This window comes from Metarhizium brunneum, chromosome 1 (genome assembly GCF_013426205.1).
Source record: "Metarhizium brunneum chromosome 1, complete sequence".
In the NCBI taxonomy this organism is placed as follows: Eukaryota; Fungi; Ascomycota; class Sordariomycetes; order Hypocreales; family Clavicipitaceae; genus Metarhizium; species Metarhizium brunneum.
In genome coordinates, this window is record NC_089422.1 from 4,557,430 (window position 1) to 4,582,501 (window position 25,072).

Consider the following 25,072-nt stretch of genomic DNA (forward strand, 5'->3'; position numbering starts at 1 on the left):
TCTTGTTCAAGACTGACTGGTTCCGTGTATCGAGGTGGATATTTTGGGAGTTGAGTGAGTACTTTGGTACATTGCACCAAGACGCGTCGCGACGCGGGCGGGAAGCTACACTGTGGACTAGCCCGTCTTGGTCTGGGCTGCAACAGAATCACGGACCAGAGAGATGGAACTTGACCACCGGAGCGGCCACTGCCTGGGATCCAGTAATTATACTATTTATGTACTTAGAGTTATACTATTTATTTTTAAAAAATAAAAAAAATATAGTAAAGGAGGATATTCCGTGGTGATTTTCTCAGTAATGCCGCTATTTTTTGGAGATTAACATGCCCGGTCGCCTGTCTGGCTCTATGTGCATCCTTCCCGACCTAGTATCTATCGTACATCAAATAAAACTCTACACCCAAAATCGTACATATTTGCTGTTTAAATGAGCGCCTGGCCCATGAACATGCTGTTCTTGACCTCCGAAACGACATCCTTTCGGTCATTGTTGCCCACCAGAACAATACCCCTGCCACGACGACCCATTCGTCCAGCTCGACCCAGTCGATGAATAAAATCAATAGTGGTGTGCGGAACATCGTACAAAATGACATGGCGCACAGCTACCGTGTCGATGCCCCTGGAGGCCAGATCCGTAACCACCAAGGCCTTTACGTTGGACAGAGAGCGACGCCGGCCCGCCGCCGCTGCAGGCGTTGAAATTCGTAGCGGCTCAGGCGACGTGAACATGCTGAGCACTTCGCCGTGCCGTTTCTCCGGGGTGTCTCTGTGTAGGGCCTCGGCGTCTATGCCCTTGGATCGCAAGTATTCTGCCACCTCTTCCGTCTTCTCTCTTTCATTCACGAACACTAGTACACGACGAACATCCACCTCCCCCTTGACAGGTCCCTCGTGCGCCGACGCCTCTCTGCCAATGGTATAGATTGCATCTGCACAGGCAAGATCCTTGTTATTCCGGTAAGGATCCTTTGAGACGTCAATGACGCCGAGCTGGACCCGTCGCGGAATTGCATGCAAGTTGGGCGTGGTGATGCGCATCATTTTGGGGTAGTTGGTGGCCAAGTAATTGTTCAGTTTCTTGGGGATGGTAGCGGAGCAGCACACAAACTTCTTCATAGATGGCATGGCTCGCTCGACGATGCTTGTCGTAACTGACGCAAAGCTTCTGTCGAGCAAGGAATCCGCTTCATCAACAATGAGGTGAGATACTCGAGATAATATGTTTGGGTCCGAGTCCGCAATGGATGCGAGCAGATGGGGTGTGGCAACAATGACATCGACGCCCTTTGGCCCGTAGAGATTTCGCTGGATCTGCTGTGCCTTGAGATCCGAGGACAGCATTTCCGTTTTGAATTTGGCAACGTGTGACAGGGACTTGGACACTTTCATGACCTGCTGGGCCAGCTCGGCGGTGGGCACCAAGACGATGACTTTTGGCCGTGCCATTGTGGGATGTGGCTCGTCGAATGTTCTTCCCTTGAAGTTTGCCGCCTGTTGGCGCGCCTTTTCTTCTTCAAACCGCTCCTTGTATGCCTTGATGTCGGGGTCTTCAGCTTCAGCGATTTTGAGGGCGTCGATGGCGGGCAGGAGGTACGCCAGCGTCTTTCCGGAACCCGTCTCTGCGGCCAGCAAGAATGACTCCATCCCCGTGCTAGGGGTCTTGTTCTCCCCGGGGCCTGCTTGTCCCAATAGCGCGGGAATGGCCAGGCGTTGTACCGGTGTCGGTTTGATGTCGACCATGTTCTTGAACAGCTCCTCAGTCACGGCTGATTTGACAATTGGCAGCAAGTCAAACTGGTCAAAAGTGTCGTAGTGAGACATCTTGTCCTTTAGACTGGTCCTCCGTCCGTACGAAACAGTAGCCAAGGCGCGCTGCATCTTCAATGCCTTGCGATCGTCAGGTTTTCGTCGCTCATCGCGGCGGGAAGTCGTGTCGGTGGAATCTCTTCTTGAGGACCCTCGCGCCTCCCTCGATCCTCGACTTCGGTCAACATTTGCTGTTCGTCTATTCATCCCGGCAAAGGGGCCATCGATTGAGGCACGTCTCGACCTGTGCTTATCAGCAGAGGCAGGGGATTGATGGACTCTGTCGGAGAGCACCATGCGAGATGGTCGTGCCTTGGCCTGTCGCGAAACGAAGCGTTGCGCCAGGGGCGGCTGGATGAGGGCACGAGGCGCCATCCGACGACCTAGGGTCGAGATGCACAACGAGCAGACCGAACTGGGCGCCATTGCGTATGCTTGTTACCGAAGAGCATACTCCGTAGAGTCGAAATATTTTTGGGGGGACTGGAGCCCTGGCGATAGAACTGGGGCCTGTCGTCTTCTAGAAGGCTTCGGAGAGAGACCAGTTACCACATGCACTTGACGCCACACGCACCAGACATGACTTGACTGGTGTTGCCTCTCGCCGCCTCAACTCAAGCTTGTACATGCCCAGGTCCTTGCTAGGTACGAGGCAACTACTCATGTACATAATGGATGGGATCAGCATGCAGCATTCGTCCGCGTGTTTCAAAACACACCGAGTAAAAAGTTAAATCAATTGACCGGACTGCTTCAACCCCGCTTGCCGCCTTCTTCGCTACTAGTATTACATGCAACGTTGCCAACGTGCTTGCGCAGCTTCAACGAGACCAGGAACCAGTCAAAAATCATCTGATAATCATCACCTGCTTTAGTCGACTTGCATTGAAAAGACGGTCCGTCCTTTTCTCCCTCGTATTTATGCGCGCCGTACATACATATACAGCCTCACCCGCAACCCTCACAAACACCACATCATCACCAACCGACAACACCATGACCCAGCCAACCCTCCTCGAGCGCCTCAACAGGGACGGCTTCGTCGTCGTCCCCAAGGCCTTTACCGGCGAAACTCTCGAGAAACTACGCCAGGCCGCCTCGGCCGCAACATCCAACGCCCGCCACGGCAAATGGCCCGACGTCCGCACCCTCCCCAAGCAGTTCCCGCCGTGGAAGATTGACGGGCCAAACCCAGCTGCCGAGGGGATCTGGGGCGTCCAGGGCGTAATGCACCCGGACATGCCCTTCCAGGAAGAATTCATCAAGGTCTACTTCTCGGATGCCATCATCGACCCTACCCTCCAGCTCCTGCAGTGCTCCAAGGACGACCTGGTCATGGAGCTCTTCAACCTGCTCGTTAGGCCCGACTACGACTTCGAGCTCCGCTGGCACAGGGACGACATTCCGCCCACCGCCTCTGCCCAAGAGGAGCTGGACCGTTTAAACAAGCCCGCATTCTCGGCCCAGTGGAATCTAGCCCTCTACGACGACGCGAGTCTCGTGGTTGTGCCCGGCTCCCACCTCCGCGCCAGGACGGACACGGAGAGGAACGCCGACCCCTATGAGAAGGAGCTGCCCGGCCAGTTAGTTGTAAAGATGGAGCCGGGTGATATTGTGTTTTACAATAATAATATTGTGCACAGGGGCGTTTACGACGCCAACGTGGAGAGGATGACCTTGCACGGGAGCGCTGGGCACGTAGACGGTGCTACGTTGAGGGCGAGGAATGTCCTGCAGCATGGGCTGAGGAACTGGATAGACAGGCTGCACTTTGACGCACTGCAAGGCGAGGAGAAGAAGTTGGCGGAGCATATGAAGGAAAATTTGGTAAAGATGGGACGGGAGGCCGGTGACGTCGGCTATTCACTGCAGGGGTAGCGTGTTAGTGTAGCAAGAATTCATTATTCAGGTCAAAAATAGCTATGTAACTCTTTATTTTGGTTTATTTTATTTATTTACTCCAACTCTTTAAACTAGAATTTCACACCCTCACAACAGCATCAACTACAGCTTCGTCGTCCCCTCCCCTCCCCAAGGATAGATAGCCTTGTACAACGAGATGGAATTGCACACCATGTCCATGGTTCACAAACCGCTCATACACTATCTGTGCAGTCCAATCAAGACAAAGCCTTCACATCCTCCCAGATAGTAGCCGGCCAGGCCAAAAGGTTATTATAATCCTGTGAGCAAAAGTACGCCCACGCAAGCCCCATGTTTCTGGCCGTCTGGAAATATCGGTGCACCAAAGTCGCATCAGCGAAAGTGCCATCAAACGCCGTTCCTGTGAAGTAATTCAGAATCACCGCCGCCTTTCCCATTCTATTCGCGGGGATATTGGCCTGGATAGTCGCCGCGTCCTTGTACTGCGGCAGCCCCGGGCAGTTCAGGCAGCTCTCAAAGGCAACAACCACGTCGCAAATGTCATAGAACTCATCCGCAACAGCCTTGCCAAAGTTGCATGTCACGGTGATGGGCCTTCCGAACGCGGCTCGCGTGTATCCCACCAGAGCACTCATGTAGGGCGCGTTCGGGGCCGATTCGTCAAAGAAGATGCCCTGGACGGAGATGTTGGAAGCCGAGTACGTGTCCCAGCCCTTCCACGCGGCAACATCCTGCTTGACTTGATCCAGGGAAAACTGGGCATAGTTGGTTCGCACGTATCCAATGGGCTTGATGTTGGGGTGAGTGTTGAGCTTGGTGACGCCCTGTATGTAGTTGATGTCGTTGTTGCCGGGGAGATGAGTGTCGCCGGGCCCGTTGTGAGGGTTGACGACGGTCAGCCAGGAGAGATCACGGTTGGATGCTGCAGCGTTGAAGACGGGCGCCCAGTTTGCTGCGCCGTCGTCCGATGTTGCCGCTGGATAGATGTACAGAGGGAGGATGAGGCCTGTGGCCGAGACCGTGGTGGCCAAGGCAGATGTAAGTAGAAGACGCATGTTGGCGGCTGTAAGTGACGATTTGATAATGGGTAACTGAATTTGTTTAAAGAAAGACAGGAAGAGGAAGACAACAACTGTGAGTGTGAAGGCGTCTGCAACTAGTTAGTCAAGTGCTGGAATATTTGGCATTGTTATATAGACAACCTGCCAGGCATTGATCCGCCAGACACTCCCGAATGATGCCTCATGTTCAACAATCCTTCTCACTTCACTGCAGCTTGATATTGCTGGCGGGTCATTGTCTCTCCTGTAATCTCACATGGCCATGAAAAACAACAAAGGAACGGGGGGAGCAATTCAGTACTATCCCCAAGCGGGATTATTTGCTGGTCATTGGTTGATGCCACCGGTTTTCTTTCAAAGTTGCGTTGTTTCATGGTCTGGTCACAGCTCAGCGGCAACCTGTATACAAAGCAGCCGACCATTCGGAAGCTTGCAATACGGAGAGGTACAATAGAATTCTGTCATGATGAAGTGGAGTTAACAAGCCGTGATGGTCGCCCAACGCGTCCCGTAGACTGGATTCTAATTACCGCAGGAGCGATAACGTTTACCCCAGACGGGATCTAATTTCCTCCCAGAGAAACGCCGGTTCCCCTGATAGGTTATTAGACGCCACTTCAGCTACGTCAGGAGACCACGCGCCGACGTGTCTCGGCTCGTACAGCGAGCTCTGCGTTTGTGGCTGTCCATCAGATAGTCGGCTTGAGACGGTGGCGGTCTCGGGCAGCTCTAGAGAGCTCGGTTGAGGCATTTAACGTAGCTGAAAACTGCTCTCATTGTTAGAAGTGTGCGGCACTCTGTTCATCGTTTAACGCGGCTAGCCAGCGCTGGGTATAAACTCAGGCGGCCTGGGAGTCCTATGAAGGGATTGCCGGGATAGTTTGTAGAGACATTAGAGGAGAGGCTCGCTAGTCACTTTGCATATCTACCTGAAATAAGGAACATTGGTCTTCTTTGGCCTCGATTGAGAATTGTTGCCCATCGTACAACGGCTCGATAAAACATGCCACAATATTCACTTTAATACCGTCGATAAGCGAGAGGTTCCAATGGTAGCGTCTTGGCGGCTTTACTATATTCTTGTTTATGAGAAAATTTCGAAAGTGTCCATATTGCTGCCTGGCTGTGGGAAGTGATGGTATTGTGCGAAATGCTTCAGCCAACAACAGCCATCACGGACGTGGAAGCACGAGCATTTGTGCAGACAGTGCGAAGTGAGGGGTGCAGGTTGAACAGGGGGCGTGAGTCGAGCGACTGATGGGTCCCACTAGTCCTATTCTCAATAGCAGGGGGCGGCAACTTGTGGATAACAACCAGGAACACACCCCAACACGTGAACACCTTCAACAACCGTATTCTATTCCGTGCACTCCAGGCCTTCGGACTTGTTCAGCCAAGTTCCTAGGTCTAAGTACGTTTGTGTGGTAATCAGTCTACTCATCCCCCAATGGCAAGTCCACAAACTTCCAGGAAGGCTTCATTATGTGAACTCGATAGAACCCACTGCCCAAGTAGTGCGCGTGATGTGAAAATGTTGTAGGTGTGTATGTCGTCTTGAACAGGCAGTGGCCGTACTTGCATGCCATGGCATCAGTCAACAGAACAAGGAGCAAGGCATTGCAGTTTTGCCTCCTATCGTTATGTGACTTCGATTGGTGCATCCAGCCATGTGTAATGTTTAGATGCCGCGAGTTTCATTCACGTCCGTACGATTTGCCCTCTGTTTATAAAGGATTAGTAGTGGGCACCTAGGTAGATACTACTTCATGAGAATAATTTGTACATCAGGATGCCGGAGTCGAGATCTAGGCTCGCTAAAAGAGAAGCGTGATGAGTATTCTACGACGTAGTTCGCCCTTGTTGGAGTGAAAACATGGCAGTCAGTGCCTTACTAGCATGGCAACTCGTCGTTATATCGACACCGCATAGCGCCATCTCAGTACTCTACATGAAACATGTGCACGTGTACCTGAATCATACGCAGCTACGGAGTACTTCTCAAAAGTCAAAGAACTCGAGTTATACATGGTGTAACAGTTCCCACCGTGCTTCGTACATGGACAGCCACTACTGGATTCATCCGAAGGTGGGACTGACTCAAAAAGCTACACCCTCTTTACTAGTAATACTAATACTAAAGAAATTATTCGCTTAAGCTTAATTGTCGAACCTAGGTCATCATGCATCCATTGCCACGTACTACCAACTCGCAATGATGAAAAAAGAAATACCATGTTCAAGGCTCCATCCATGATGCTCTAACGGATATCAGCGTCATACTTTGGCAATTTTCATCACCAAGCCGCTATCTTCGTCGGTTGTGCTTCCGTCGCCTTGAGTTCCACTGGCTTGTGTCTCTGGATCGTGTTTCGTCCCCGGGCTTACATCACCCGAAGCTTTCGGTTCCTCGTCAATGCATTCCAGCGAGACTGCGGACCTTGGGCGGCCAAAGCTACTTCTTGATGCCCTGTTGTCTTGCTTTCTCACTGATGTCGGGCTGAGCTGTCCGCCATTTCCGTCCAAGGAGTCCAGGCTTGTCCTTCTCGACGTTGCGGGGGTTGAGTGCTGTCCATCTTCAAAGCTAGATCGACCCTCATCTGTGCTCGATTGAATCTTTCGCAAGGTATCAATCACGGATGGTCTGTCGGAAGGAAACTTCTCCAGTGTAGGATCGTCAATATCCACATCGCCAAGACTGCAACCACTGTCTGATACCATCGAATTGGGCGACTTCGGGTTCTTGCCAAAGTAGTCGTGGTCGAGACCGTCATCAACAAATTCGTACGCTCCAAAAGACTCATGAGCAAATAAGGGCGTCGCAATTTCTTCCTCCACGGCCATGTCGTTGTCTGTGCGTAGCTGGATGGGGGCCGGTGATGATACTGCGGTGTCAAACTACTGGCTCATCAGTGTGAATGTCGGGACAGAAAGCTTCCCAGAGTCTGTCGAGACGAACTCACCTCGTCGAGTTTTGCTGCTGTATCAGCAACTTCAGCAGCAACCTCTGCGACCTGCTTGATGGGAGTCCCGGAACGTTGATCGGCCTCGTGCGTCTTGTCCCGGAACACGTTGGGCAGCAGTGACTTGGGGCCCGAGGCCACGATGGTATGCTGGCCTGGTGCAACGGGGCCGTCATCCTTCCGTTCGGTAGCTTCAACGAGCGGCGTATGGGATCGGTCTGCGCCGTTGCTCGTCATGGGGACTTTGAGCAAGTTGCAAGGCCTTCCTTGGTCATCTTTGACTGTTGAAGTGATTAGCGACACGGAGTTACTGGCGTCTGATGCATCGCATCACAAGGCATCGCACAGGAGAGTAACGAACCGACGGTAGCATGCCCATCCAATACCCAGCCGTCCTGGTTTGCGGCTTTGAATTTATAATAGTATTCCTTTCCAGGCTCAACGGGGATCTGGATAGTAAAATGATGCTCTCCGGATTCGTCAATGACGCCGTGCATTTCCTGCAGCTCCCACTGCGGATCAGAAAACGAGCCAGCTACGAATACTGGAGGCGCAAGGCCCCGTTTCCGATAGCTGACTGTTACCGGCACTTTGTCTGTAGGCATTCTCTTTGACTGCCTGCCTAGTTGGAGGTAATGAGCAAGCCGTGCGCAGTCAAAAAGACACTGCTCGAAGGGCGAATGTGTGCTTGCCGAGGACAGTCTGCTCGGTGGCAAAGTAGATAGAATCCAGTTGTCAGGGCGTCGTGTTGTCTGGCAGCACCAGCCTAAGTCAACAATAGTGTTGTACGTGTGAAGGTTTTATCAAGTTCAACAAAGAATCGGGGTGTTGGTCGGATCAGGAGACTTCCGCGAGGCCAACGGCAGGTTTTGGAAGATGGGGAAATCAAGTCTGCCGTCTTGCACACCAGTGACGACACTGAAGCATGGAGGAGGGCAGGGAGGCCTCGACCTGGAGGCATCTCGAGCTTTACTCGATTGCCACTCGTCCAGTCCGTAGCTCCAGCTTGACTTGATTCATCAGCCTGGTGCTTCCCCGCGTTGGGCCGGCCAGCCATGGGATGCTGGAGTGCGTTGCTCAATTGGATGGATGGAACGCGAGTGCTCCGTGCCGGCGGCCTCGTCGGTCTCTTGGGGTCTCTGGGGGTCTCAAGAGGTCGTCAAGAGGTAACGCTGAATCAATGTACACGAGTTCCCGCGTACTGGGCTTGGCAAGTCTGGTACTCCAGGCCCAGCTGTACCAAGTGCGTAGCTGCTCTGCTCAAGTGGACATGATCTGATGCAAATGAATGGCCAATCGATGTGACGTGGCGCGGGACCAGAGCCTAACTTGACTTTTTGTTTATCCAACGTGGCCGGCCAGCGAGGCGTCGGCCTTGACGATTTGTCATGTCACTTCTGCAGCTCGCTCAAAAGGCGAGTGGTAGTCAATTCTGTTCATGAACTCGAAGCATCACGTCACCGCCGTGTCGAGAAAAACAAAGACGAAACTCCAGCCATCACGGAGCACGGAGAAACTACCGAGGTACATAGGATAAGTACCTACCTAAAGTAGGTAGGTATCTTGATGACAGTTGACGGCCAGCCCTGTGGATCAGCGGCCGGTCCGCCACGATGAACCAGTCCGTAGCTGCAGACTACTCTGCCGCACCAATTGCTCTTGCCAGGCAAGTTCAAGTGATGCATTCATCCCCCCCCACTTCAGTCAACCCAAACCCCCAAGGGGTGGCCCCACATATACGTACATACTTGGTTAGGTCGGATCGCAATTTGTTGCAACACCATCACCGAGAATATAACATATTCACACGCGAGCTCCTTTCGTTATCAAGGCCAGCGGCCTGTTGACCGAGGCCCTCGCTATACTTCTCTGCTTTCTCACTCCCGACGCGGTTACACAGAGGTTCTTCATCCACCATGTCAATCCCACCACAACTTATCCGTGTGAAGCGCAAGCGGGTCGCCGAGTCGCCCGTCACATTTCTTCGTTGGTCTTTGAACAAGATACCCCCTAATGTCCATTTGCAATGACTTGCTTACCAATATTTCAGAATTTGATCAAGACTCCAAGCGTCATCGAAGCGGGAGCAATTGGGCATACCAGCGTCGCGAGGTAGCTGGTCAACAACCTCCAAGGGAGGGCAAGTCTACCCAGCCCATCATCCATGTGTCAGCCCCAGACAAGGTCGCAAGTCACGATAAAAGAAAAGATGAAGCGCATATACCCGCCAAACCAGCGCAGCCCAGTGAGACAACGCCACGTCCCCTTGAACCTCGTAGGTTCCATATGTCAAAGTCTATGCTAGCAAAAAGGGCGGCCCAAGGACCTGATTCTGGCGTCTCCAAGAAGACCAGATACGGTCCAGCTGTGTTTGTGGAATCTACGCGAAAAAGGAGGGTCCCACGAAGAAGCCTAGCAGCAAGCCAGCTACCGATGCAGCTCGAGAACGAACTGCACAGAGCCGAACAGAATTCAGGGAGCGACATAGAACGGAGACAGCTAAAGCGTCCAGGCGTAACAAATAAATCTCGTGACACAGCTTCGCAAAACGTAATCCCGACCCGAGATCCTCTGCCTGATTCATTGATGAATCGCCATAATGAGGACATGGATAAAATAGCAAACGACATGAATGCCTGGGTACTTAACGAGCTAGGTGCCAACCTTCACAGTATGGAGCAGGACAATAGGCCATTGAGATTCAAACCCAAGAGCCCGGCCAAGCGCTTCCACGAACGGCATCCAGAGCTTGCCCCTCCCCAAAGCTCAGGAACTTCTACTGATACCACAGTGAGTGACCTCAGTGATGAGGGAGACGACGACGACTGGGTTATCGAAGAGTACGTCCGTATTCCCGCCAATTCCGTAGCTTTGGACGCGGGCCCAGCCGACGTCGGCATTCTTGTTCTCGAAGACGAGGAAGAAAGTCTTCTCTTCTTCGGGTCATCACTCGATGAGGATGACGAGCTCGGCGAAGACGATGAAGATGAGAATGGTAAGCACACAAACATCTAATTCTCAAATCAGCCAGACTGTATGAATAACAGAAGAGAAATGTGCTGACTGGCAACAGCGGAAAACTATTACACAGCAGACTACCCCGAAGACGAAGTTGACTCTGACGACGAATATGGTCGTGACGCCTACGTCTACCGCCACGGAAACAACTCTGACGAGGAGGAGTATGACAACGAGTACTACGAAGAACAAGACGAGATGATACTCGAGGGGGGCATCGATGACAACGACGACGCCCGAATGGCACGCATCAAAGAATTCATGAAGCGAAACTCGGCATTCCCCTAGCGGCAACCCTTGGACACCTTTCCCTGCTTACTCTCACGCCCCATGCATGCATCACAATCGTATCTCGCATGATGCGCCGACCACAGACCCTATTCATAGCAATTCTTCCCAAATATGCCGCTACGCAAACATACATGCCTACCCGTCCCGCGAGTACATGACCCGGCATCAAACGACGCGGGGTTCGGCGTTATGCACAAAGAGTTCCCATATCACGTTGCCACAAGAACCACCGGAAACGGAAACTGGGGTGGCAGCCTCCTTAGTTGGTACGTAGTATGGCCTCAAACAAGGGTTCCCCATAGGGTCCAAGGGTTGCCCCGTGAACCAACCCACCTCGGCGGCACAAACCCACGACGGGTACAATGCGCGGAACAGATACATACATATGTGGATAGGGTGGAAGGGCAGACCAACTGGGTGGCCAAGAAAATAGAAGTCAGAGAGAGAGCTGTGATCAAAGAATGGGCCTTGTTGGGAGAGTTCATGCACCCTCTTTGTCGTGCCGGGAACGGAAGGGAGGGAGGGTAGATCCTGCTTACCCGTGGTCTGCGCCATGCGTGAAACGGGGACGGAAATGCGCGAGCACACGAGCCAGACAGATGCTGAAAATATAGGATATGCAAGATTATCTGGCTTCAGGGCGTGTGGTTGTGTCGTGGTTGCTCTGGTGAAAGAAGGCCTGGGCTTGTCGACACAACCTCTTACAATAATTATTGGACACAGGCCATCGTACAATCTGATCATGTCGTTGCGGGCGAGTCGAGGCTTTGTGACAAGGAACGAACGACGATGCTTGTCGAACAAAGAGAGCCAGTTATACCAGTCAAGTCACTTCATGATGAGAGAGCAAGACGGGTAGTAATAGTATCACTTTTTTTTTGAAATATCGTACAAGACTGTCAAGATAAAATAACATTCAATTACCTGCCATTATACGTACACAGACGTCATCCCATGTCTTTCGTAGACATTACAAATCATGCCGTCTTCACTATGATATAATGAAATTTCTTTTAGGCTCGCATGCCGAAACTATAGTCATACAAAGCATTATGCCAGGCTGCGAACCAACACCCTGTGATTCGCCATATGCCATCAACTCCTAATGCTTGAGGAAACCCCTTGTGATATATGCATACCCCAGTACTTTGGTGTAAGATGAAACTTTAAAAAAAAGAGTTTTTTAGTTTTTTTTTTGCTGACAACTGCAAGACATAGGAAAGTATTATAAGTAAGCAAGGAAAGAAAGGACTGTCAGTGCTTAGGGAATAGTGTTACATGGAGAGGCCGCCCACGTCGTTATTAAAAATGAATGTCGTTGCCATGTCGCGTTTGGATGTAGTTGTTGTTTCTTCTATTGGAGGGGGTTTTCTTTTAGAGTTTAAGACGCCTCTGCTCCTTTCTCTTTCTTCGTTCCCGTCTGTCACGGTATTGCATTGCTCGCTTTGCGGCTATTCAACAAATGTCAGTATATTTTGCGGGGTACGTCTGTGGGTCAGAGCATAGATCAGCTTACCCCAGTCTTGACACTTGCGCTTCAGGTCGGGATCAACCCAGGAATAGTGAATAGCGCGCTCGGGATAACGTTGGGCAAGGCCAAGAGGCTCCATGGGCTTGTCCTGACTGTCTCTTTCACGACACTTGATGCTGATGTGTTTGGGCTCCAAGTCATCCTCGTTATCAAAGATCAACCAGCCATCCTGGTCCCATAGTGGAATCCTCTGGTTCATGCGATAGTACCAAGCCTGAAGGCCTTGGACGGTTCTCTCAGGTGTTCGACCAAACATGGCGGCGAAATCTTGCTTGATACGCTGCCACTTCAACTTCTTGTCGTGCCAAGCGTAAATGATAAAATCTCCTTCCTCGGTGGTATACTTTTGGTTGATGTGCCTATTCTCGCCATCTGGGGGAGGGCTAGGATAGCCGTCTAATGCAGAGACGCCATGGATGTAGGCGTCGTTCATGTGATAAGGGGCATAATGATCCTGAGAAACGTATGCTTGCAGCGAGGGCAAGGGCTGAGGGAGGATTGAGGTTCGTCTCAGGCTGCGAAGTGGCGAGGGAGGCGTGTAAGGACGAGCAGGGCCATATGATCTTGCAAGAGCTTCAACGCCAAGATCGAATTCCTCGAGGCTGGGAAGCCGTACGAGTGAATGATTTCTTGGGCTGCCCAAAGAAGAAATACTACTGCGAAGGGGAGAACAATCTCTCGAGATGCTTGGGAAGGGGCCTGAGCATATGGGTTAGCATGCCAGTTGGATTTGATGTGAATGTTGAAACTCACCCTCCAGCTTTAGTCGTGGACTGCTTGTTGTAGACTCTGGTGGGGTGTGAGGGTGGACCATGGGCTTAGGGAGCATGATGGAAGGGAGGTCATCTGAAAGCTTTCGTGGAGTATAGCTTTCAACATGAGTGATTGCTTTGATGCCCATCTTTGTCGAGTTGCCCGCCAGCGCCGAGCCACCTTGCTCTAGCGGTGCTTGCATTGTCGTATACATTTTTTGTTCCCCAGCAATCCGACTCGCGTAATCAACGTATTGTATGGCGAATGTAAGTAATACTACTAGTGGTATATTCGAAGCTTCAAAACGTATGTTGTGACGGTGGCCTGCGGAGTGCGCGTATAGAGAGTCCTTCAAGACACCAAAGGGCTCGACAGGCCAACAAACGAGGGAGGAAGTGGGTTAAGTAAAATGGGGATGGATGAATCTCAAAGTTATAAACGTCGATGAGCACGACAGGAACAGAAAGGAACGGCCTCTCAACAAGCAAATGACACAAACACGAGGGCTAGAGGGGTGCCGCGTTCTTGTACTCCATGACAGGTGTCGAGACCCTGGCGATGGGACGGCGTCCGATCACTTTGCTAAGGCAGCGGGTTTCTTCTTCTGCCATGAGTACTCCGTACCTGGGCTACCACGATCAAGTCCGAAAGAGGGTACGGAGTAGGACAAATGATTGTCTTGAGCTGTTGGAAGGGGGGGTCTGTGTGCGTGCCCCTGGTCGACATTGGAAGAGAGGCGAGAGACGGCACCAACACGGAGTGCGGCTAGTGAGACCAGTAAAAAGCAGGGTGGATCGTCGTGCAGAATCGACATAAACGGTACCTGCGGCAGCGGAGAGACAAAGAAAACAACGAGGCCTGATACTGTCGAAGCCCCGGTATCAGCGCTGCCTTTGCTCTGCTCTGCCTGTGCACTGCAGATGCGCAGACGCCTCACAAATTATTCAGAACGCCAGTGGTGGACATAACGAGATGAGGCTAGTGGCGGGGTGCAGTTGACAGGGGTGCGAGGAAGACAATAGAGATACTCCGTCCGCATCCTTGAATGTGTTGCCCGTACAATACATATCAATTGGCCATGGCTGAGTGCCCAACATGGACGGAACTGTAGGAAGCCCCATTCACATGGAGTGCGGAGCAGCCCACGGGCAGAGAGATGGATGGCGACGACGACGACAACAACAACAACAACACCAGTCGAGTCGAGTCGAGTCGAGAGAGTTGGTTCCAGAGACCCGTGGCAGAGACCCCGTCTCCGACAGGACAGCGAGCCGCGCCAGCTGGGCACGCAAGGGACAAGTCCTGTCAAAAATGATACATGTGCCCATTGCTGACGGCTGCACATCTCTCTCCCTCGATAGACTTTGCCAACGCTAGGCATTGTCTGTCAGTCTGGTCCCCCATCAGATGTGGTTGTGTGGAGAGCCGAGCCATTCGGGCCACACACCTGCAATAGTCTCATCCACACAACCACAAACAGCAACTGGAGCTCGAGTGCTCTCGGCGGGCGACGGACTCGGCCCACGGCCAGATACAACCTCTGCCCATAATTGCCCGCCGGGCCGTCCTGCTGCGCATGGAAAACGTAAACCGCAGTACGGAGTGAGTGACTGGCACAAAGAACTGTTGGTTGCGGATGCCCGGTCACGTTGCTCGCCGAGCTGCCCCGTTAACCAGGGTTGCCGTTCCATTGGGACATCTCTTGACTGGACGAGGGAGCCTATTTGGCCGTTTGCGGCACATCGCAACAGTTCATGACTCCAGGAAGGCGTGTGACTGGGCAAACAAACCAAAATAACCGCAAAGTGTCTGCCTAGACCACCCAGTATTGTTGGGTCTGGACTGCATTGCTGCGGGTAGCGAGCAACGAAGATTGCGGGGCCTCAGCAACCCTAATATCAAACTTGCTGCCAGATAAGAGTCCAAACGCAGATAGCATGAAGCTGCGTGCACTGTATCTTGCAGACAGGGGCTACCAAGTAATCCATTGTTGTGTTCCGAGTGTATTCATGCCCTTTGTGAGGGCCAATACACATACTGCCATCAAAGCCACCGTTGATAAGTGTAGATGGCGCGTGGCATGTGGCAATGTGCCTCGGGGCTTGTTCCAGTCTGCATAGGGAAAATAGGAAAAAAACAACACCGGCGACTGGCCTGTAATCAAAAGCCCACAGGACCCCAGAGTGCTGCTGACGTGCTGCTGGCGTGACTCACTAAAAAGAGGCCTGGCTAGCAGGTTGCTTTGCCCAGAATTGGTGTTGTACTATAGCTGATGCTTTTTCTTTTTCGTCTTTGCGACGGCTATTAGCCTCTTGGTGTGTCTAGCGCAGTCTGATACAGAGCATATGGAGTAGGCACCCGACACAAGGTCACAGAATTGTGCTCGGCCATGTAAAATTCTCGAAGCGTGCTGAGTCCAGGGCGATCCTGACCGGCTGCTCTGTCTCCTGCTTCCGGCCCTGATTCTGATTCCGATTCTGTTCTTGTTTCTTGTTGCTCCGGACTGGTGCCGCCGTTTGATCCCATGTCGGATGAGCCATGAGCCCAGAGCAACTCAACTCGACTCGGTCACGGAGTGGGGAGCAGCGAAAATAGACCAAACATCAGCCAAACAAAGGGCGGGCCGCCGACGTCCTGTTTGCTCAAAGACCAGCTTGTCCGTGCCATGACATATGGCTCAGGGCTCGAGTGGACTGTGCTGGTCAACCGGGGGCACTGAGTGCGCCTGGCTTCGCAGACAAACGAGACTACTAGTGCTAGTCGACTAGCAGCCTAGCAGAAGACTGACGCTGTTGCTTTTTCTCTCAACGGAGGAGGGAGGGGTGTTCAAGGGAGAAGTGAGGTTGGAAGAGTTCAATGTTGCGCAAGGGACGCACAGTGGCTGGTGCTCTTTCCTTTTTTGAGCCTCCACTTCGGCTGCCACTTGCCATTTAACTGTCAAGCCCCAACCAAGCCCCAGTCAGCCCCAGTCAGCCCCGGCACGTCGCCATCAAGCCCCTGTACAAGATAGTCCCGCTAATCCTGATATGGCACAAGCGCGGACGGATGGCAGGCTCCCTTGGCCCCACCTGGCCGACTGACGCGATCTAAACGGCCAACTCCATACTCCGTATGCGGTCGAGGTGCTTTGGGGTGCCTCGGACTTGACACACAGACATCGCGCGTTCCTGGGCCACTTCATCATCAAAATAATCAACTGGCAGCTTGCAGCAGCGCCGCCCAGCACTATCCGTAACGTACTAGTATTCATGTCGACAATATCAAGTACGCCCCCTTCACCCTAAGCCGTTACTTCGTTATTGATCCCAAGTATTTTGCGTTGCCAACGATTCCCTCCCGTACTCCATGAATACCGCACACGTGGCGAATGAGTGCTTACCATACACAGCCAGCCCTTGGGCACCGCCATCATTGTGCAATATTCATGCCATTCCGACGGTGTACTAGACGTCTATGTCTAGGCCGGTAAACTATGCCTCTGCTCCCTTCCGTGCGGCGAAGTGCTCCTCTAACAAGAAACACATTGAAATCTATCGAAGTCGACGACAATGGCAGCGACCATCATGAATAGCTAGCTAGCGTGGCCGGTTTGCTTTTAGAGCTTGGGGCCTATCCGCCTCGCAACTACACCAGGGCAAGACCTTCAAATTAAACATGGCCCACGCGGGAGCCTCTTATCCTGTGGTACTATTCAGCCTGTCAGCGCCTTGCAGACTTTTTCTTATACTTGGCGAGACAAATGATTCACATAACGGCCACCGTATTTGCAGCGAGATTCACTGTTTACGCAGGCACAGTTTGCCGCCGATTGGATCGAGTTGGCAAGCTGGGCCGGCTCCCCAAGCCTTTTTGTGGCCAAAAAAGGAACATGCAGTAGTACTGCTATCTTTGCCCACGGTCGCGGGCTCTGCATGTCTCAATGATCAGCAGGCCATCTCGTCTCCAAGATGTCAATGAATGTTCCCCAGTGGCCAACGAAATCTGGCAATATGAGTACATGCGAAGGGACAGAGGCGAAGAGAATACAGATTCTCGTGCAAAGAGTGGCGTTTACTTTTCGGCCATTAGACTTAAATGCTCAGCTTATTAGCTTCTTCTGAACCTTAAAGCCATGGCGTGAGTTACTAGGCAACAGCCAGTCTTCTTCCTCTCGATGCCTGTTGCTATTGTACAATTCCAGGCGGAATTTTGCAGCACCACCATGGAGATTCCGCCGCCACGAGATGCCCAAGAAATATGGCCACGTCGGGAATACAAAACCCGTGTTGCGGAAACGACAGGAGAAAAAGGAAACAGTTATCTGCGATATTCGGCCCTACGCGAGAGTCGTCATGATGCAAGGTACGCCAACCTCCCATGAAACATGCAAGCAAGGGAGCGAGCAAAATCTGGTCGGCATCATCGCACGGAAACTCTCCCACAGCGGACCCTCGCAAACTGTCAGGGCTTTTCCGCTTCATCATGGCGACCCCCAGTGTCTAGCTGAGACAATTGGTAGTATACGGCAATTTGTGCAAAACGTTGGCGGCACTATAAAACGATGTGTTGCTGTTGCCTCTCTGCCTCGTACAGAGTACGAATCACGTATCATTGCAGGCTGCAGCCACGGGGTGCCGGACGTCGGATCTTAGCTTTGCTGGCGTTGTCGTCAAGCCTTCACATTGATGTCGCAGCCGCAGAAGCCACAATGAAATTATTGTACCTGTTCGCCAAGGGTTCACCACGTCGGCTGCCAATGAAAATCCACATCCAACTGCACTTATTGCCTTTTGCGGCTGCATCCTGGCTACCCGAAATTCAAGTCTGCAAGAGAGGGCTGTCATCTCCCACATCCCTTGCAACTACCAAGCGGCTGCGCATCGGATGCCGGTCCGCGCGAACACCATCAGCGATCATGATTATGTCACCTCTTGCCCCGAACCAGATCGAACCTACGGAGTATATGTCCGGAGTATCGAGTGTTGAGAGATTTACGTTCTAGGCACGAGGATCATGCGGTCAGAGCAAGGGCCAGGGAGAGGCCCTCTCACCCTTCAATGACGGTCACAGTACTCCGTACCCAGTAGTGGTGGCGTTACACGCTTCATTCATAGCATTGTACGTATGTACATGGTACTCCGTAGGTGTTGGGCGTGAACATAGAGGTGGGGGAAACGTGAAGTCTCCGTTGACGATGGTTTTGCAGTAACACAGACTGATAAGTAGGCCTCCCGGTTGTTCCCCCGTAGAAGCATTTATGTGGAAGCAGTCGTTACCAACATCTGCCCGCCGGCCAAAATGCCGTTGTTGTACTACCAGCAACTCGGGGGGGCACGTGGACAAGTTGGGCCGTCATCATGACCAACAACAAGCCGCATTTAGAAGCTGATCTGAATAACAACAATTGGCACAAACCCATGCTGCCCTTGAATGTCATCGTTTTCTGTGGGCACTACGTAATCCTTGCGTGTACTCCGTATTATGTATGATGTTGGTCGGCTGTGGAGCTTTAAAGCGGCTTCGTCTGTGCACGAGCCAGACATTGTCTGAAGATTATTGCCATGTTGGGGTTTTGCCCACCCCCGGACCAGCTACATATGGATGGGGATTTGCTCGTATTTCGATGTGTTATTCGGACGAACTATCTGGCCACTTGAAGAGTAAGTCGACGATGACACTCGTGGTTCTGCATGCACAGAGTGCAAATTTTCATGCAGTCTTGTCGCTGCAGCTGGACGGTCTCACCATGAGCGGGCCATGCTCGCCTCCTTACGTACTTTTCGGGCATTTCAACTCTAGAGTTTAGATCCAGGCTCGACTTGTGACAGAGATCCTGTGTCAGGAAATGATTCATCTCCCGTGAATTTCCTAGACGCGTTTTCAGCAAATGCAAAGACATTGAAAAAAAAAATTCATAACAAAAACATGGAAGAAACTTGGCGCGTCTAGGCACTTGCAGCACACACAAGTTGAAATGAGGCGGGGGGAGGGGGGAGATGAAGATGCGTGTTAGATGCGTGTTAGATGCAAGTTCGGTGCATGCGCATAGAGATGATGTATTGCAAATAGTAAACGCAAAACCAACGTACCATCCTCGTTCTGCACCTCCGCTCAAGAAGCTGCAATCACTGTTCAACTCGCAATCCCAGCCGCCGATCCGATTCGCCTGCAATGTATCTGTAACGACTGTCAGCAAAAACAATTAGGTAAGTCGCCTCCAAGCGCATAGTACGGTTGAATGGGCCAGTAACTCCGGCAGACAGAAAAAAAAATAGGTTGGGAACGGGGCAAAGAGACGAGGCGCTGGGCGTCATAGGACTCCATATTGCTCCGTACGGCCTCTTTCCTGAAACCGGAAATGACATGCATATATATGTACGTACCCGGTGTTGATGATGAAGTTGAATGGCGGGCATCGCGGGTGTCAGAGATATTGTTTCCTTCAGCGACGCCACCGCTGCTGCGGCTGTAGACGCTCAAACCACATGTGTAGGCTTGGAAATCATCAACGTCAACACTGGCCGGGATCAGGCCGGTAAGAATGCGGCCGATAAGGATAATCACTGCTGCATGGCTGCACAGGACAATCGCCCGCGTGCCGTCAGCATCACACTGTTGGATGATGGCCCTCAAGGCCACGGTGATCCTCTGCTGCAACTGCTCCAGGGTCTCGCCCTTCCTGGACGGCCTCGCAGCCGACGTGTAGCTCTCATCGTACGAGGGGAACATGGCCTTGAGGACCCCAGGCGCAGCTGGCTCCGGATGATCAAACGGCGCTGATCCGAACCACTCACGAATGCCATGCTCAGGGAGCATCTTGGTCACCACTGTGCCGCCGGTGAGCAAGGATTTCGCCGTCTCGTCAGACTCGCCAGCAGACACTTGCGGCATCTGACCATTCTGTGCGCCTGGTTTCTCCCGCTGAAGGTCCATAAATGGCACCATTGTCTGCAAACACCTGTAAAACGGGCTCGAGTAGACCTTTTCCACCGCCGGGTCCAAGGTTTCGAGATGCCTGCCAAGTTCCTTGGCCTGGTCAATCCCGTACGAAGTGAGGGCGGGATCGCCCTGGATGCCTGTGGGCGACGGAATGCCCAAGTACACGCCTGTCCTCGGATCAACCGACCAACTGGAGCGAAACTAAAAGGCACAACAATAGCAGAGAGCCCACTTGTCAATACAGAAGTTTCCTGCAAAAGGAGGGGGGGATAAAACGGCGCCTGGCAAATGCTTCCTATTGTCCGGGCTGTCGGTAGGCGCGCCACTTACTCCATGTCTGACGACGTATATCTTTTCCAAGGGCATTGTCAGCCTCCTCTCTCCCAACTCCTTCGGGTTGGGCTATTACGGTGTGCGATGAAGGGATCCTTGCTGCTCTGTGGGAGCAGAAAAAAGTCCGGTCTGATGTAGCCAGCGCGGGCGTCAAATCTCGCTACCTCTTGCTGCTTGGTGTTATTGTTCGCTGGCCAGACCCCTGAGCCACGTTGGCCACAAGCCGGTGAAGAATAGCCAGAAGGGACCCTCGTCGAGACGGCTTCAGCGGCAGTGATTGGCAGGCGCAGACGGTTCAGGGATTTCTTTGTTTTCTGTTGGTGGTTGAAGTGTCGTCTTCTTCACCGGGCGCTTGGACTTGGGAACTTGTCATGGTCCAAAGGGCCAGAAACCTCTCAGCTGCCATTAGTACGGAGCACTTGAGTAGTAGTCTGGTACTTGCATATGTACATTGTACGTGGCCGAGGTTAGGAAAGGAAGAAAGAGAGCAGGGCCGCGCCTGACCCACAACAGCCCGGGACCCTGTTTTCTGTCATCAATCGAAAACCGAGTGCCGCGGGCGTCTGCCGTCTAACCCCGTTCCCCGTTACCCGTTCCCCGTATGTATGTGTTCTTCATTTCTTCAGTAGCAAAGCCCCTTGAACCCAGTCCCGCCGTTTGACGTCGCATTGTATTACCCTCGATGCATGGTCTTAATTTATGTACTGACAAATTTGCTGCTGTGCGATGCCCAGCGCTTCCGCGTCGAACCCCGTCTAAAATTAGAGGGCGTTGGACTATTACCCTCACACACATTGGCGTTGTATTTTTCCCCAATTGTGGAGAAATGCCGGTTGACGTTTTTCTATTGACGATCGTGATTGTTGCAGCCCAGCCTCTCTCTCCCCCTCTCCCTCGCCCTCTCCAGACGTGCCCCCCTCGCCCATCATGGCCTGTGCATTATGAAGAAATGTGGCGTTATGGGATATATGACAGCTGGCCTGCAATTTGCGACGTCCTGCATGAAGACATGGCCCATGATTCCAGAGCGAACAATGCCCTGGGCTTTTTTTTCTTATTTCGAACGGCACAGAAGGGTTTCCCGTTCCACCGATCTAGTGAAGAATAATGAGTAAGTACTGCCGAGTACCGTCAATGCCAAGTAAACTGTTTCATTTCAACCTATACTTGTTCTATGTAACGCAGGCCATGCAAGACTCCTAGCTATGTGAGTGCCGTGGGGACAAAGATTCCTTTCCTTCTGGTGTAAAGCGAGTAAAAATTAAAAAAAAACAGGGACAGAGTAAGCTTTGGCAAGGGAATCATGTCAGTTTCCAGGCAAAGTACAAGTCCTCTCAGGTGTAGACTGTCCAAAAGTGACATGCGACAATAACCTCCGATGAGTGATGGTGATACGATCCTGTCCAAAAAAATCTACCCTACCGGTCCCGGAACGCCCAAAGACAATCCTTCTAAACAAACTGCATTCTGACAGGCTCCATACCAATGAGACATTCGGGAAATTGAGACAGTCCCAGGTTTTTTTTTTTTTTTTCATCGGAAAGCCGTTGCGCCATTATGAAATAACAAACCAGAGTTCCAAATTGTTTCCATCGTCGTGGCCTTGAATTTCTTACATCACCGAACATGCTCCCATAGTTCGTGCTCGTCGACGGCCCACAATGCCGCCGTCTTCTTCATTCATATGCTGGGCATGAGCTTCTCTAGCCCGACGTCGTCGTCGTCGGTGTCCTGCACCTCCCATTCCAGCCTCCTCGTTGGCTTGCATGTAGTCTGCCCATTTTCTCTCCAGCCTGGCGGCGGATAAGAGGTCTCCTCGTAGTACACGCGTCTGGTGCTCGTCGACGGTCATCTGAAAGCCGTAGAAGCACTTGAGGCCAATGATCTCTGTAGGATATGTCACTTTTCCTGGCTCCCCGGCCGCTGGCCTGATTTGAGCATTTCGAAACAGAACTTCTCGGATGCCAGCCCAAGTCACATTTTGGCAATCGTACACGACCATCTGTAGAGTAACCTGTGGCCGGTCGCTTGCTTTGAGCGACCTCTTTGAACGCTTGTTAACCATGGCTGCGGCCTCTGCTAGGGAGAGATCGCTGATTCGTGTATTGTCCATGTCAATGCTTGTCAGGCGTAGACATTTCTGTAGCACGGGTAACATGCCAACATCGCTGATATTTTCGCAGTAGCTTATTGAGAGATGCTGCAAGGTTTCTGCACAGGGAGCCTTGGCAAGGTGCTCAGACATGAGGGCGTTCGTAAGCTCTTCGAGATCCTCCAGCTCAAGATGTGTAAGCCGGGGTGTAGATGCAAGAATGGGCTCAAGTGCAGCATCAGTGAGCGTTTTGCACCCAGAAAGCTGAAGGCCCTCTAGCTCGGGGACTGCGTAGCCGATAGCTTTGACGCCGGCGCTGGACAGGCGGTTGCATCGACTCAGGTCGAGATGTCTCAACTTTCGTGGTGGAACAATAGGCCTCTCGGTCAGAATATCGATTTCTGGGTCAATGCCCTGCATCATGACCTTGAGGGCGTCGTCGGTCAGCTCGACACATCCGCAAAGGACTAGACGCTCAAGATTCTTGGTAGTGTAAATAGTCTCGGCAGTCGAAATATCATCGAAGCCCCGGACTTCGCCAGCCCTCAGGTCTCTCAGTTTGGGGCATGATTGAATAATGGCCTTGATCCCTTTAGCCTCGACCTTGTCGCACCAGGACACGTTGAATGTTTCTAGCTGTGGACATGACTCGGCGATGATTCTGCAAGACGTGTTTGACACGGCAGACAAGCCTGTCAAGTTGAGATGAACTAGCTTATCATTAGTCCTCAATAGAGTGTGCAGAGTAGTCTTTTGAAAGTTTCGGCAGCCCTCCAACGTGGCATTCATCAAGTTCCTGCAAGCTTTGACAATGACTTCTGTGCGCTTATAGTGCTCTACCTGCACACAACCTCGAAGATTCAAGTCCTTGATAAATGGGCCAGCGGCCACGATAATTCTGGCAAGTGACTCAGCCGGAATGTCCTGGTAGAATTCAGAAGCATCGAGCGACGTCCAAAGCTGTCCATCAAAGCAAAACCTATAGAAGGACTTGCTCACTCTCGAAGCTTGAACAAGTTCTTTCGGCCGAAGAAACGAGAAGATTTGGACGCGGAGCTCGTGTGGCATCTTTTCCCAGAACGGAAACGCGGGCTTGGGAGGTGCTTTTGCCGCTGCCAGCGCTTTGGCTAGCCCATCTTGCTTGGCGAATCCAAGACCAGCAGGAACGGTCGCCGTCGCGGGTGGCCCATTTTGGTCAATGTTGTCGACCTTGCGGACAGAAAGGTGGCCTTCGATATTGTCGTATAAGGGAAACTCGTGGGTTGATGTCGGCGAAAGCGAAATCGAGGCGCTCGGCAGGCCAAGCGGTGACGGTTGAGGAGTAGACGACCTGGCACTGGACGGAGTCTGGGGAGGCCCGACAGCAGCTAGACTAACACAAGAAAGCGTGCCTCGAGTGCTGTACGGGCTGCTGGCCGACCTCGAGCGACGCAGGCTGTTCAACGACGGGGACGAGGATATTCGTTGCAGTCCGCGAAGCAGTCGTTTACGGCCTTTCCCATTGACAGGTGTGCCGGGGGATGTGGGGGTGGCATCGCCATTCGACATTGGGACCGAAGTAACGACGCCTCTGTCAATGACGGCCATTTTCCGGTTGCTGCCAGGTACAGAATAGGGTTTCTTGGTGTGCGTAAGCAATATTTGGGGTGAGCAGCTCTTTTTTTTTTTTTCCTTCCTCCTCCTCTTCCTCTCTATTTGGAGTCGCTTGTTGACGCTGTTTGGGCGTTGTCTTAGTTCCCCGCGGGATGTCGTCGATAGTACGTGGGGTTCCAACTGATAAGGCGGGTGTTGCCACTGGTAAAAGAGGTCGAGTATTGAAGAGCCAGTGGACAGACACCAATTCATAACAGATAAAAAACAAGAGATGAAGTATGCTTTGGCGATCGCCAGCCACCGTCTCGCGGGTGGTGCTCGATCCAGCGAGCGTCGAGAGAGCAGCGAGCAACGGGTTGACACAACCGACAGGGAAAATGCCGTCGTCGTCAATGGGAAAGTCGAAGGTGGTGTTGCGATAAGTTGCCCGCCGAGGGATCAGCGGACCAGCGAATGGACGGCGGGGTCAGCACTCTGGGTCAGCAGGTGCAGTTGGAGGCACGAGGCACGAGGCTCACACTCAACACCGCGAACCAAATGCACGCTCTGTATCAGTTGAGACAAGGCACATGTCGGTTGGAGGCCATCACCATGGTCATACGAGAGAGTAGAAAACGCCCAAGTGTGGAAGGGGGGAGCATGAGCAGGGACTTGAAAGAAAGACGACGAGGGCGAGACAGAGTATGGTGCAGCCGCGTTCTGCGTTCGGCGGCGGCGGCGGCTCGGACACGAGTGAGAGGCATTTGTTGACTTTGAGCCTCGTATTAACTGCGTCGTCTAATACATGCTGACATGTAGATCTCTCTACTTGGGAGACGTACCGCCG

General features: G+C 52.3%; 8 protein-coding genes across 8 annotated transcripts; 2 read left to right on the forward strand and 6 right to left on the reverse strand.

Annotated features, from left to right (window-relative positions):
* Positions 1–426: 426 nt before the first annotated feature.
* On the reverse strand, positions 427–2,238 carry MRH4 (ATP-dependent RNA helicase MRH4; the record flags this gene model as incomplete). Its single annotated transcript, XM_014693672.1, has 1 exon — positions 427–2,238. One exon carries the CDS (start codon positions 2,236–2,238, stop codon positions 427–429), a length of 1,812 nt encoding a protein of 603 aa, XP_014549158.1.
* A 570-nt stretch (positions 2,239–2,808) lies between these two features.
* Positions 2,809–3,690, forward strand: G6M90_00g013650 (uncharacterized protein; the record flags this gene model as incomplete). The annotated part of the gene is made up of 1 exon (XM_014693671.1): positions 2,809–3,690. The coding sequence occupies one exon, from the start codon at positions 2,809–2,811 to the stop codon at positions 3,688–3,690; it is 882 nt and encodes a 293-aa protein (XP_014549157.1).
* A 242-nt stretch (positions 3,691–3,932) lies between these two features.
* Positions 3,933–4,751, reverse strand: G6M90_00g013660 (uncharacterized protein; the record flags this gene model as incomplete). The annotated part of the gene is made up of 1 exon (XM_014693670.1): positions 3,933–4,751. One exon carries the CDS (start codon positions 4,749–4,751, stop codon positions 3,933–3,935), a length of 819 nt encoding a protein of 272 aa, XP_014549156.1.
* A 2,280-nt stretch (positions 4,752–7,031) lies between these two features.
* Positions 7,032–8,322, reverse strand: G6M90_00g013670 (uncharacterized protein; the record flags this gene model as incomplete). Its single annotated transcript, XM_014693669.1, has 3 exons — positions 7,032–7,652; positions 7,718–7,998; positions 8,079–8,322. 3 exons carry the CDS (start codon positions 8,320–8,322, stop codon positions 7,032–7,034), a joined length of 1,146 nt encoding a protein of 381 aa, XP_014549155.1.
* Positions 8,323–9,633: 1,311 nt separating this feature from the next.
* On the forward strand, positions 9,634–11,023 carry G6M90_00g013680 (uncharacterized protein; the record flags this gene model as incomplete). The annotated part of the gene is made up of 3 exons (XM_014693668.1): positions 9,634–9,703; positions 9,768–10,712; positions 10,791–11,023. 3 exons carry the CDS (start codon positions 9,634–9,636, stop codon positions 11,021–11,023), a joined length of 1,248 nt encoding a protein of 415 aa, XP_014549154.1.
* Positions 11,024–12,400: 1,377 nt separating this feature from the next.
* On the reverse strand, positions 12,401–13,512 carry G6M90_00g013690 (uncharacterized protein; the record flags this gene model as incomplete). The annotated part of the gene is made up of 3 exons (XM_014693667.1): positions 12,401–12,477; positions 12,543–13,256; positions 13,311–13,512. 3 exons carry the CDS (start codon positions 13,510–13,512, stop codon positions 12,401–12,403), a joined length of 993 nt encoding a protein of 330 aa, XP_014549153.1.
* A 5,572-nt stretch (positions 13,513–19,084) lies between these two features.
* Positions 19,085–20,594, reverse strand: G6M90_00g013700 (uncharacterized protein; the record flags this gene model as incomplete). The annotated part of the gene is made up of 4 exons (XM_014693666.1): positions 19,085–19,157; positions 19,379–19,466; positions 19,673–20,429; positions 20,559–20,594. 4 exons carry the CDS (start codon positions 20,592–20,594, stop codon positions 19,085–19,087), a joined length of 954 nt encoding a protein of 317 aa, XP_014549152.1.
* A 1,579-nt stretch (positions 20,595–22,173) lies between these two features.
* Positions 22,174–24,240, reverse strand: Fbxl2 (F-box/LRR-repeat protein 2; the record flags this gene model as incomplete). The annotated part of the gene is made up of 1 exon (XM_014693665.1): positions 22,174–24,240. The coding sequence occupies one exon, from the start codon at positions 24,238–24,240 to the stop codon at positions 22,174–22,176; it is 2,067 nt and encodes a 688-aa protein (XP_014549151.1).
* Positions 24,241–25,072: the final 832 nt, after the last annotated feature.